Raw genomic sequence first — 13,844 nt, forward strand, 5'->3', positions numbered from 1 at the left:
TCGTCCTTTTAAAGTGCTACCATCCTTACATTCATTCGGCCTTTATAAAATGCGGACGGTGTCGAAATTTGAGGCAAAAACATCCGGGTCAAACGGGCAGGTGCCAACGTCCTACTTTTTTATTTTTTAAATCGTTTCGCCTGATAGTATAAAACCTTGTGAGTTAATGTCTGGGTGAGATTAAATACCAACATTGAAATCGAAGTGGTCTGTTGGCCAAAGCAACCTTCTTACGTTGCTTGTTCATTTATTCACCCACCACCATAATGCTAGCCCTAGACATACCTACGCCACGCAAAGAGCGGTTAGTCGGCTGCTCCACACGTCAGCGCGTCTACCATATTGAATGTGTCAAATATGCCACATAAATGTATGCAAGTCAAGTCGACTGAACTGAACAAAGCGACAATCTACCAAGTCAATGCCTGTTCATCCAGTCATAAACACACAATAAAACGTGGGAAATACATGATCTGATCAAAAACAGCGTAAGGAATACGTTTTTGTATACATTTACGTGTTCATTAAAAAAAATTAATAAACGGGAGCACTATGATGGCAATTAACATCTGAAAAGTGAATTTCTAACTTTGGAATTGAGATGTAAAGGTTTGTACTTCCGTATCAGTTACACTGAATTTTCATCTCTCTCCAGAAAGAGGATCTCTGAGGACGCAACAGTAGCATGCAAACACGTGACACACGACTGTGTATTCATGTTATTACTTTGCTTTATAATATAATTTATCGTCTATTTGTGTTTTAACAAAAATGTTCTATTTTCATAAAATTGTTTGATATCTTAAAAGTGCACTTTTCACGTTGAAATTGTGACGTAATTTTCACTACTTGTGCATTTGGGAGGGTTCATCTCTATTCAATAGAGAATCTCTGAGGACACGGTCAACTATAGTCGTGACTGCCAGCTTGTTGTCACCTTTTCACGAATAATCGGACTCTTTTTAAACGTTTAAAAAAAATCATAGTTCAACGAGACTCGCGTCCGTGAAGGCGGTACAATCATGTCGGAACACGACAGTAACCCGTTCACGGAGCCGGAGCTCAGCAACCCGTTTCAGGTAAGATTGGCTGGCTAGCTACTGTGGTTTAGCCACATTATCCTCGCTCTCATTATCGCATCACTATTTGCATTTTGACACGCGCAGCCGGTTTTAACCGTAATACAACGACAATGAAAAAGTAACTGACATCCAATTCTGTCTGTCTTTGTTATTAGGTTTTTGCTTACAACATAATGAATGTTTTGGGGCTAAATGAATGAATGACAGGAGTCCTAATCTACAAAATCGACCATATTGATTGAACCCTGAAAATACTGCACTAATACTTGACTGCCTGTCTGATTTACTTTTGCATCTTAAAGCCATAAACATGAGTGTTGCAGATTCAGAAGAAACATGTAACTAGTTGTCTTTTCAACCATCTGCCTCTCACCAACTCTTCAGATGCCTTCATGGCCTCGCAGACAGTCGGAACTTATATAACGCTAACGCCAATTCATGTACAGCTGGGTCGCTGCAAAATGTTTGTCTTTCTGTGCGGCCCAGACTGGTGGTAGGGATCCGCCGGTTTGCATTAGCAATAACAATAGGAGGGTGACTGGGTTTAAAGTCACATTTTAACATTCCAATGGGTTATTCAATTGTAGTAGTAGGTCAACCACTGTTAGTATTGAGCCTGTTCTTTACGGAAGAAAGCATAACGCAAAGGCAATTTGTGTCATTTTTTTTACATTATTAAACCAGCAGTGCATTGGCTGAACTATACAGAACCGGAGAAGTGCAAACAAATTACAGTCTAAGATCTAAAAATGAATCGACATTAGAGCTGGGCGGTATGGCTGAAAAGTATATCACGATATATGTATTTCATATTGGTTGATATTGATGTATCTTGATGTTTTTCTTTTCTTTTTTTTTTCACGACTGAACCCGGTGAAAGAAAGGTTGAAATTAGGTAATTTCATTGTAACATATCGTCGCTGTTCTGTGAAAAAGACATATGTCCATTTTTTCCATTTTTTGTTTCTGCATTAGAGACGTCCCATTAACGTGGAAAGAAAAAAAAATTGGACATACATATTTTTCACAGGACAGCGACGATATGATACTTAATATTAAGACTATTAAGAAGTCAACGGAACTATGAAAAAGTAAAAAAAAAAAAAAAAAAAAAAAGGTCAATAAAAAGGTTGAATAAACTCCTTTTTGAACATAATGTGCTTATTTGAGCTGGGCGATATGGCTGAAAACATTTTCACAACAAGTATTTGTGATAATTATTTTTTTTTTTTTACCTACTGGTATTTGAAATGAAAAAAAAACAAAACAATTAACTGTTTTTATGTATATTATAAAGTAGTGGTGATGACAGGGAACTCCTTTACATGTACACCACGTCTCCATCCGGAGGTGTTTAATCCAGCTAACATGCATAATATAATTTTATTGTACTGAGTCGACTACCAGGTTGTCATTTATGTGAACGAAGTGACACCATTCTCTTGCTCCGTGTATGAAGCACGCCTGCGCCATTGGTTTAGCTGCTTCTTCTTTGTTGGTTTAGCTGCTTCTTCTTCGTTGGTTTGGATGCTTCTTCTTCTTTGGTTTAGCGGCTTCTTTGTGTTTGGAGGCCACTGCGCACTGCCTACAACACGCACAATGCTGCGGTCGGCGTATGCTTTGTGATTTTATTTTTTTTTTTAGTCTCGAATATTTTATCGAAGGCATTTTCTATTGGTATCGATTACGTGACTATCGCCATACATATTGGTATTGAATTATCACCCAGGCCTAATCGCTGAAATCAATCAATCGGCCAGCCCTTCAGAAGATGAGCTGAGAGTAAATGAACAGTTATTGGACTACAATCGTACTGAAAATCCGTATTTTCCACAAATCATGAGTTATTCATACAGAACCCTGAAGAGCCAACATGTTTTTGGCGTGTGCGCTAGCGCCCGAGGGCCCGCAAACGGAAGCATGTGTTAAAGTGAAGGCCCCCACACCCACTGGCTACACTACAAAGCACCCTTGCTCGGCCCACTTTATCTGCAAATCTGGGACTTTTTGGGACCCTGTTTCCAGAAATTATTGTGTATACTTTCCACCAAAAATCGGACTGTTTGTAATAACAGCAAATTTTACAGACTTTTTTTTGGAACAAGTAGTCATTAAAAAAAAAAAAGTAGTAGTGTGTAAATGAAGTATGTATACATTTGACAAAAAAAATGATTAGAGAAAGGTTGTTGTTTTTTTTATAGAAAATTTTATATACAGTACTTTTGAAAGGACATTAGGGTGTTTTACAGAAAAAAGGTAGCATTTTTCAGAAAAGTTGCAAACGTCTATATATTTTGGAAAAGAAAGTTGAATAAAAAAAGAAAGTTAAACATTTTGTGTATTTTAGTGCAAAAAATAAAAAAAGTTCTATATTTCCTCAAAAACAGTTCTATACTGTGTTTTTTAGAAAAAGTTGTGTATTTTTTTTCCAGGAAAATTTTCTCAAAGGAAGTTGAATATTTGCGATCTCTTCCTTTTCTCGAGCACTTCTCCTCTTTTAGGGTCACAGGTGAGCTGGAGCCTGGCAGAAGTGTTAACCAGGCGTCCGTCCGCGAGCTCTCCTTTCCACACACACACACAAAAAAAGAACAGCCCATGTTGTGCCATATGAATGTTTCCCAAAGCCTCCGTGTGAATTATTTAGAGTGGCGGTCTGGTGACAAGCTGTAGCCTGCGTTTGTCTTTGTGTGTGTGTGTGTGTTTGTGCGAGGGTAATATTCAGGATATGGTCAGGAAGACGGCGACGTCCGCCTCACTTTGTATCAAAGGAGGGCACAAGGCTGATGCAAAGATAGCAGGTGGGCAGGACGTTGGCGTGCGCGTTGAGTTTAAGGATGGCAAGCAAGGTACTTTTTGGGCAGCTTTGGTTCTTTTCATGTGTTGTGTTGCATGTCACTTTTCATTGACTAGAGTGGTTAATCAGGGAGGCAGATACTGGTACAAAAATGTTCTGTAATTATTAGAAAAGCCTTTTTTTTTTTTTTTTTTTTCACGGGGTGCGGGGGTCATTTACACTATTGCTGGAGCATCTTCTCGCACCAAAAAAATAATAGGATCTGTAGTAAAAGGTAATGCACTGTTTTGGATTTTTCATTATAGTTTCATTTGGACTTGAAAAAAATTCAATTAGTTTATAGAGCTAGTTTGTTAGCTCTTATTAGTTGTTAATATTTTGTTTGTTTGCTTTTAGGGTTAGTCTTTATTAGTTTAAGTATTAGCTTTATTTTATTTAATATAAGGAGTGTTTGCCAAGTGCAAGATAAAAAAAAAAGGGCACTAAGGATTGTGTATAAAAAAGTAAAACTACAAATCTCAAATGAAGGTTTGACCTTCCTTATTCTATACAACGTATAGAATGATAAATTCATTTAAAATGAACCCTGAAAGCTCTTGTATGATATTAATTGACAAAGATGAAAACGAAGAACATTTTTCCTATGATTGTAGTTCGTTTTATAAACACAGGATTTAGTTTCAAATAGTTTCACTTTTGTTCAATGCATTTTTTTTTTCATTAACGATTTTTTTTTTTTCAATTTTACCAGCTATTTTGTTAGTTTTTGTTTACTATAGTAAACTGTGTCTTGCGTAATGCTTTGTCACTTCTGAAGTAGCGTTTTCTTTTACAAATTTAGTTGGATTTGATACAAAAAAAACCCCAAAAAACACTACTGGTAATATTTGGGTCATTTACGTTGCTACTACTGCAAAAAATTGTTTGATTATATGAAACCAACGACAATTTTGTTCCATTTAATATTGAACCTTGGCATTATTGGCATGGTAGGATTTGGTACAAAAACAAAAATGCACCATAATTAATAGTAAACAAAAATGTGTTGGGGGAAATTCTCATTTGATATATATACAGTGTTAGAGAACCTCGTCAAAAGAAAAAAAAATAGTAGGATTTGTCACAAAAAGAAATGTTCTATAAATAGTTGAAATGAGACTTTTTTGTAGTAGTAGCCTTTCTGTAAAAAATTTAAAGGCACCAATTAGTCAGAAAGGCTCCAGCTCACCCATGACCCTAACAAGGACAAGTACTATAGATAATGAATGTATTATTATTATTAATATAATTATTATTACCATTCATGAAAATCTTGATTGGATTCACAGTGACTTGGGATGTTGGATTCCACTCCATTTTTTTTAGACCAATACCAGTACGACTATTCACTCTTTGAATACTTGCTGATACTAAGTACCGATACCTCAAGTACTTTTGATGTATAAAATTGAAGTTAACACAAAAAATTGTGAACAAACAAAGACATTTCTTCCTGGCGCAGATGAGGATTCACAGATGTTTCAAACTGCCACAGTGTAGCGCCAACTACTGCTGAGGAGGACTGGTATCGGCCCGATGCGATACCTGGTATCGGTACTCGCCCGTTCCTAACTGCAACTATTGATTTCTTTCCATGTGTTCCAGGACCCTTCCGTGACACATGCAAGACAGACATCGATGGCAGCGGGATCGGAAGAGTACAATCCCTTCACAGACTCCAAACCGGTGAGCATTTTACCGTTCGAGTGACTCTTAGTCGTTGTCCTAACAATTGGGGCAAACACGGCCAGTAACGCCCAAAACAAAAACGTTAGCTTAGCCTGGCGCTGATGCAGTAAATGTAGCTTTTTTTTTTTTTTTTTAATATATGCGTTATAGCAGGGGCGCCAACGCTGAATGGCGTAACACTAATCGATAGATTCGAATAAACTGCCTAATTTTCTCCTTCTGGTGGTTTCACTCTAAATACGTTCTTCCTGTCTAGACGGCGATAGCGAGCAAGGCCCCCATGGCGGCGCCCGGCATCCCGACGCAGCCCGCCATCATGAAGCCCACGGAGGAAGCTCCCGTCTACTCGCAGCCTCGGGCGCAGGTAGCTTATTCCCCGCATCCCCCGCCCCCCACAATTATTAAAACATGCAAACTGAAACAAGCCATGACCGCTCAGGAGTCGACAGGGGGCGCCGGCGAGCTGCTGAAGAGGCAGGAAGAGCTGGAAAAGAAGGCGGCGGAGCTGGACCGGCGAGAGAGGGAGATGCAGTCACTCAGCGCTTCTGGAGGTGCTTTACTATCTTCATCTACTATATACAGTACTTTCGGGGTGAAACTTCACGTTTGAGCCATGAAAATTCCGGAGGATGTGGACGTCTTCGGAAATGTTCATTTTCAAATGTGTGTTCGGTTTAGAGAGAAGGTCAAATGACTAAATTCACCTTTAAAGCGGAAGTCAACCCAAACATATTTTTTTCAAGAATATGTTATGCAGGCCCAATCATTGAAACAAGGCATTCTGATAAATATTGCATTTGTGGAATAAGAGTTAATCCACTTGTTTTCAATCTCTGAAATCTCTGGGGCCGGCCATTTTGTCACTTCTGTCGACTGAAAATGACATCACAACTACCCAGGGCTCAGGCAATGACCAATCACGGCTCAGCTTTAGAAAACAGGCGAGCTATGATTGGTCGTTACCTGATCCCTGGGTAGTTGTGATGTCATTTTCAGTCGACAGAAATGACACAATGGCCGCCCCCTGAGATGGCTAAAAACAGCTGGATTAACTCTTATTCCACAAACGCAATATTTATCAGAATGCCTTATTTCAACTAGTGGGCCTGCTGGGAAAATATTCTTGAAAAAAATATGTTTGGGTTGACTTTCTTCTTGAAAGGTTGCACTGCATTTTAGGTTCTTCCTGAAATTTCACTCCAAAGCCCAAAATCACTAACGTTCTGTATTTACTGTATTTATTATCTATTATAGTTATTGTTTCCCGGCATGTAGTTTTACCGGATATAGTAAGTGAACACAGACTTGGTGAATTTTTTTTTTTTTTCTGAACGAATTTAGTAATGAACCACGCTAAAAGACTTCAATGCTATAATGAATATATATATAATACTATTAATCTGTTATTGTGGAAAACAAAATCCACCTATGTGCAATCTACGGTTGTAGATTTGTAGCCTTATTATTTTGTCATGAGGCCCTAAGACTCCTTAAAACAGAAGTTCCAAAATGAAAATATTTTAAGTTTATAATGAAATACATTTTTAAAAAATCACAACTATTAAATGTTCCGCTGGGCTGCTGTTATGAATTCCACTACTGTCATGAGCAAACATGGTCGCGGCATATTCATGGTCTCAATGGAAATTACCATACCTTAAAATGCAATTAATACAATAGACAATATTTTGCCACAGTTTCCCCCCCCCAAAAAAATTCAGACTTTTTTTGCCACGTTGCTTTCAATTATACATCTTTGAAGGAAAGGGACCGAAGGAATGTTTTCATATTATATTGTGTATTGTAATCTGTATAATTGTGTATAATACGTATCACAATTTTTCTCATAGAACTTAGGTTTTATTTGAAAAACATTTTGTAATAAAATATGGAATACATAAAACAAATGCAATACAAAAACATATTCTAAAACATTTTTTTTTTTTCTTTTCAGTTTTTTTTCTTCTTCAGTAAAAACTTGATATTGCAACACCCATGTTTGATCTCTGTCTATTGAATCTCTTCCCTCTTCTTCATCTTATCCACCCTCACAAGGCAGGAGAAACAACTGGCCCCCGCTCCCGGAGAAGTTCCCGGTGGGCCCGTGTTTCTATCACGACATCACTGTGGACATTCCCGTGGAATACCAGAAGACGGTCAAGATCATGTACTACCTCTGGATGTGTGCGTTTTGCCCCCGTGACTCACATCTTGGCACATGTTGTGGTCGGTCACATGGTTTGGTCACAAGGCGCGGTCGTTTTGGTTTGCTGGCTCGGTCACATGATGCTCTTATTACTACACACACACGCAGACTTAAAACAGCAACTTCATGTCATATACTAACAGTGTGGCGACAAAGTGGCCACATTCTTACCTCATTCATTTTCCATCCACTAAAATAGTTCATCATACTTGTTGGGCAAGTTACATAATAGTACTTGAAAAGTAATTAGTTACCCAAAAATTTTAGGCCTTCCTCTCTTTGGACTTTTATCATTTTTACACAAAATCAAACATAAGGTTTTTATAGCTTTACAGATTGAAATAAAAGTTGCCCTCAAAAAACAGTTTGACCTGCCAGCTGATGAATGTTGGCCAAATAATCTTAAATCTTGCCTTAAAATGAATTAAAAACTTCAAAAGCAAACAGCCAGCCAATGACTGCGCAAGGAGGTGTGGCTTCAACAGAAAGCCAATTCAAAGCCACGTCGAGAACGGACACTCGTACAAATCAAAATCACAGATGCTGACGAGGCAGCCAGTGACAGTGCAGGGAGGCGGGACTTGACGGGAAAACCAGAGCCGCATGGCGACGGGAGCAATGCATGCCAACTCCAAATGCTAAAATACATTGGAATGGTTTATAATATTACATAAATGTGAGTTTTGAAGAAAATCATGTAAAATACATCAAAAAGTAATAATTGCAACTTTTAAACGTGTTTGGCCCAACACAAATGCAAAAACAAATTTACATTAAACATCTCAAATCAAAGTAGAATATTGGTGCCTTAATAATAATTAGTTGCCTGAGTCACATCACCTGAACAGTTTTGAAAGATTAATTAAAAAAAGTTTTTGTCAATTTTTTCTTTTTTGTTAATTTGTTAACGGTTGGTTAAAAAAAGAAATGGGCAGTTTTATGCTATTCGGCTAATATTATGCCTCTTCTTTGTCTGCCAAGAAATGTCTTCTTGCCAGACAGTTTCATGTACAAGCATTTCACTTGTTTGAAGATTTTTTTTGCCTTAAAAGTTTGAACAAGATGTTAGAACTTGTTTTGGAGATTTTATTACTATTAGTGAATAACATTAGCTTATGAAATACCGTAATAAATACTAGGTTTATGACATCTGTGTTTTTTTGTTTTTTTTTAGGTTAGCTGTGTTTGCTTGTTTTAAAACAGTTTGCAAAATGAAATTTTCTTGTCCAACTGGTAGATAATTGTGCCTAAATTGACTAATATATTCCTCATTACATGACTTCTTTTTTTTTTTTTTTTTCAAACCCAGTTCTTGCTGTGTTGTGTGGAATGACACTAAAATGGAATTGCAATGTGTGTACTTCACCTCCAGTCCACACGGGGACGCTGCTGGCCAACCTGGTGGGCTCCGTGGCGTGGTTCGGCGTGGACTCGTCCCGCGGCATGGACTTTGGTTTGGCCATTCTGTGGTTCCTGCTCTTCACGCCGTGCTCCTTCGTGTGCTGGTACCGGCCCGTCTACGGGGCCTTCAAGTGAGTTCCTGGCCGACTGCGTTGACGTCCTGCTCCACGCCGTCCTTTGCATCACATCTCCTTCTTCTTGTGTGGCAGGAGCGACAGCTCGTTCCGCTTCTTCCTGTTCTTCTTCGTGTACGTGTGTCAGCTGGGCGTGTACGTGATGCAGAGCGTGGGCATCCCGGGATGGGGGGCCTGGTAGGTAACACTCCACGTGATGCGTTCAATGTCGCGTGTTGCTCTCACACTCATTTTTGTTGCCATCTTGCATTATGTGGCGATGCTGATAAGAATATCGTTATTAATGCATTTAATGAATAAAATAAACCAATACCTTACCCCTATTATCTTAAGTCTGCAGTTTAGTAAATAAACACACTCACGGGCCACTTAAGTACACTAATACTGATTTTAAAAAATAGATAAAAATGACCCCAAATAACTGCCTGGTAGTGTCTGTAGTTGAATAAATACAAGCCCTCCCCGGACACTAAAATAGTCAAAAAACCGGGGTAAGGCATTCAAAAAATGTTTGCGGCCCTGATGATCCCTGCCCTAAAAGATGTCTGGTACTCTCTGCATTTGAGTAAATAAAAACTCTCTGGGTAATTAAGATACAAAACAAACACCTTACCCCTAATAGCAGCCTGGCACCCTCCTTGGCCACTATACAAATGTAATATAAAGAATCACCAATAGATGCCAGGTATACTTTGTGGTTGAGTAAATACAAACCCTCCTGGGCCACCAAAATACACTAATAAGAATAAAAAACAAAGTGATTTAAAAAAAAAAAACCTTACCCCTCATATCAGCTGAGTAAATGGAGACCCTCCTGGCCACTGAAATATCACAATTAGACGATGAATGCAAATCAATTCAATGAATAAAATAACCAGGTACTTTCTACAGTTGAGTAAATAAACATGCTATTGGACACTGAAATACATTAATAGACTAAATATACACATATTTATTAAACAAATAAAAGTACTGTGAATGAAAAAAAAACTTGACCCTGAATGGTGCTTGTTCATTTCTGCAAGGGGATGGAGATGGGTGGGTAAGGTTTTTATTTTTTTATTTTTTTTATTATTATTCATGATAAATGTGATTAATTCTGCAGTTGAGTATATAAACACCACGAGGACTACGAGGGTGTTTATTTGCTTAACTGCAGAAATGACCAGTCAACTCCTCAAGGTGAGTTGTGGTCTTTTTTTTCATATTAATGGGACATGAGGGTGTTTATTTACTGAACTGCAGAAAATACCAACCAGCAATTTTCATATTTTATGATTTGATGTTGATTTAAGTTGAGGTACTGATGACTTCAGTTGATAAGACTCAAATATGACCTTGTATGAATACCAATGCACCGAACGATGAAGAAACAAAAAAAAAGCACCTTACCCTTCATAGCTCCTTGATGATAAATAAGAACGCGTTTTTTCCGTCCTCAGCGGCTGGATTTCGGCCCTGATGTGCCTAAACACCAATGTGGCCGCAGGCGTGTTGATGATCCTGGTGGCGGCGCTGTTCACCGCGCTGGCCGTCATGTCGCTATTCATGTTCAAGAAGGTTCGAGCCGCTCGCCGCCGTAGAAAGCCAAGAGCCCCCCCCCCCCCCCCCCGCCACCCATGTCCGCCTTGCCACTGTTTTAACGCCTTTTGCTCCGTCAGGTGCACGCCATGTACCGCACCACCGGCGCCAGCTTCCAGAAGGCCCAACAGGAGCTGGCCACGGGCGTCATGTCCAACAAGACGGTGCAGGCGGCCGCCGCCAACGCCACCTCCAGGGCGGCCCAGGGAGCCTTCAAGGAGCACATCTGAGCGGCGGAATCACGCCTCTGCACTACTAGTTGCTGGCCGCATGCACATGGTTTTGGTCTTTGCCTCTTGTTTCAAAGTTCCTACTTCTTGCCTCCTTTTAAAAACTGAATCATGACTTGATTCTTACACGTATGAGAGTATCAGGACCACACTGGAAAGAAATTGATCAGAATGCCAAGAATATTTTTTTCTGAGAAATGCATTTCATGATCTTAAAAAAGGCATAATATTGCAAGCATATTTTTATTATTTTTCGTGAGGCGGGGGAGGGGGCTGCTTATATTTAAAAAGTCTCAATTTCGAGGGGAAAAAAAACACATACTATAATTTTACCATATTGGAATTTTTACAAGACTAAAATTGGAATTTTTCGGGGGAAAATAATTAAGGAGAAAAAAATAGTACCGGTGTACTATGAGATGTTGGAATTTTCCAGGGATTTATTTTTTTTCTTGTCATTGAGACCTTAAGGGCCGTATCTCATTTAGCGGGGAAGGTTTGCAAGGGCGTGCGCACGTAGCAATGTTGTTTTCTCGTCAGGGTTCGTTCAAGTTTGCAAACGGTCGCAAAGCCGTTCACCAACAGTTTTAATGGTCTTAGACAGTAAAACGACCATTAAAACTGTTTGGGTATGTCTGGCGAACATCTTCGCAACTGTTTGCAACATTAAACGAACCCTGACAAAGAAACAAAATTCGCTACGTACACACACACTTGCAAACCTTCGCCGCTAAGTGGAATACGGGCTTAAGACTCTTTGCTAAATGAAGGAGCAAACATCTTTGAATTGCCCATCACTTGCTTCATTTTGCTCCTTTTTCATTGAAAAAAATCCCCAAATTTTAAAATAGCTAAGCTATACTTAGACTAACATTTTAAGAAGTGCATTAAGTTACATGGCAGTTTTTTAAGTTGAGTTTCCTTATTTTCCGGGTTTTCCTCAATAACGCGGTCACACCAGCTTGCACTTTAAACATCTCTCATGTGTGCGCATTTACCTCACTTTCACTCAGGATGGTCCACAGCCACTCTCATTGTTATTCTCATTATTATTATGAATATTGACGTGACTGACCACAGAAACAACGTTGTGAAGAAATTTCATTTGTTTTTTTTAGACACTAAATGTGAGCGCTCTTGCCTTATACACTACTCACAAAAAAAGCCGTCAGGTCTTAAAATTTCACTTCATCGAAATGTAATTAATAACTTAATCTTAAATCGTTTTGAATTTGGAAACACCGCTCCAGAGTTGATTCTTGTTTTTTTTTTTTTTTGTTGTTTGTTTGTTTTTTTAATCTTGTTCATTTCAATGTGTCCTTCTGAAACACTTAAAAGATGGTCATAACACTGACAATCAAAATGTGTGGGGGAAAAAAATTATGCATGGCAAAGTTTTACCGGCTTCGGAAGATTGTACCGGTTCAGACTTCGGGTTTGCACGGTGATGACATAATGATGTATATATATTGTTTGCTGACGAAATAAAATTCTTTTTAAAAATCTTTCGTTTTTCTTCTCCATGAAACATGAAAGTGTCAACATACGTGGTCATTTTTTTTCACAAAAAAACGCCTTACTATAACCTTACTATACATGATTTTTTTTTTTTTTTCACAAAAAATGCCTCCTATACATGGTCGTTTTTTTCACAAAAAACACCTTACTATACATGGTTGTTGTTTGGGGGGTTTTTTTCACAAAAAACGCCTTACTATACGTGGTCGTTTTTTTCAACAAAAAAGCCCTACTATACCCTTACTATACATGGTCGTTTTTTCCCCCCCAAAAACGCCTTACTGTACCCTTACTATACATAGTCATTTTTTCCACAAAAAATGCCTTACTTACTTACTTACTTACCATCCCTTACTATACATGGTCGTTTAAAAAAAAAAATTAAAAACCAAAACCCCTTACATGGTTGTTGTTTTGCCCCTCAAAATGCCTCCTATATACATGGTCATTTTTTCACAAAAAAACTTCTCACTATACATGGTCGTTTTTTTTCTCTCTCCAAAAAAACACCTGACTATATACATGGTCGTTTTTTCATAGATGAGAATAAACTACGACCAATCGCCACCAAAATTCATGTGCACATCTCAACCTGTGCCCACATAAATCTCTTAAAATATCAAAACAAATCGCCTCACTATTGTGTGGACATTAAGCGTTTCCCTCTTTGAGTGCGCACCCATGAGAAGAAAATGGTAATGTCCATAAAATGGACTGCACTAGCAGCCATGTTACACTTGAGGGCATCATTTTACCTTCTATGTCGCAGCTGCGGTGGCACGTTAATAGGAGCTTAATATACACGATTTTATACACACACTTGGGCATAAACATACACTCGCTACAGACATATCCACACTAGGACACAAAAAACACTCAGGCACATTCAGATTCGAGAACATCTGAACACACATACAATAACATTCAAACACTTGGACACGTACACACACGCTTGGACGCATGTAACACTGGACACTAAAACACAACACAAGTAACTGCACACTCATACACGTGGACACGTTCAGGTTTACGGACACACACTTTGATACGTGCAACCACTTGGGCATAAACCTAAAGACACACAAACACACACACACACACACCTGGGGACACGGCTAAAAAGTAAACACACAGACACCTATACCTGGACACATGCACACATGGGGATCT

At 38.7% G+C, this 13,844-nt stretch overlaps 1 protein-coding gene across 2 annotated transcripts; it reads left to right on the plus strand.

The window, feature by feature from the left end:
- Window positions 1-895: 895 nt before the first annotated feature.
- Window positions 896-12,661, plus strand: LOC147135476 (secretory carrier-associated membrane protein 1-like). Of its 2 annotated transcripts, none has more exons than XM_086054176.1 (9): window positions 896-1,079; window positions 5,521-5,601; window positions 5,861-5,968; window positions 6,044-6,155; window positions 7,660-7,788; window positions 9,183-9,342; window positions 9,421-9,522; window positions 10,788-10,905; window positions 11,007-12,661. In XM_086054176.1, exons 1-9 carry the CDS (start codon window positions 1,023-1,025, stop codon window positions 11,154-11,156), a joined length of 1,017 nt encoding a protein of 338 aa, XP_085910302.1. In that variant the 5' UTR covers window positions 896-1,022; the 3' UTR covers window positions 11,157-12,661. The 2 variants fall into 2 exon arrangements, with proteins under 2 accessions (XP_085910302.1, XP_085910303.1); XM_086054177.1 differs by lacking the exon at window positions 896-1,079 and adding an exon at window positions 3,793-3,928.
- The last annotated feature ends 1,183 nt before the right edge of the window (window positions 12,662-13,844 follow it).

This window comes from Filicampus tigris, chromosome 15 (assembly GCF_054856515.1).
Source record: "Filicampus tigris isolate MCC_2025a chromosome 15, RoL_Ftig_1.0, whole genome shotgun sequence".
NCBI classification, from domain to species: domain Eukaryota; kingdom Metazoa; phylum Chordata; class Actinopteri; order Syngnathiformes; family Syngnathidae; genus Filicampus; species Filicampus tigris.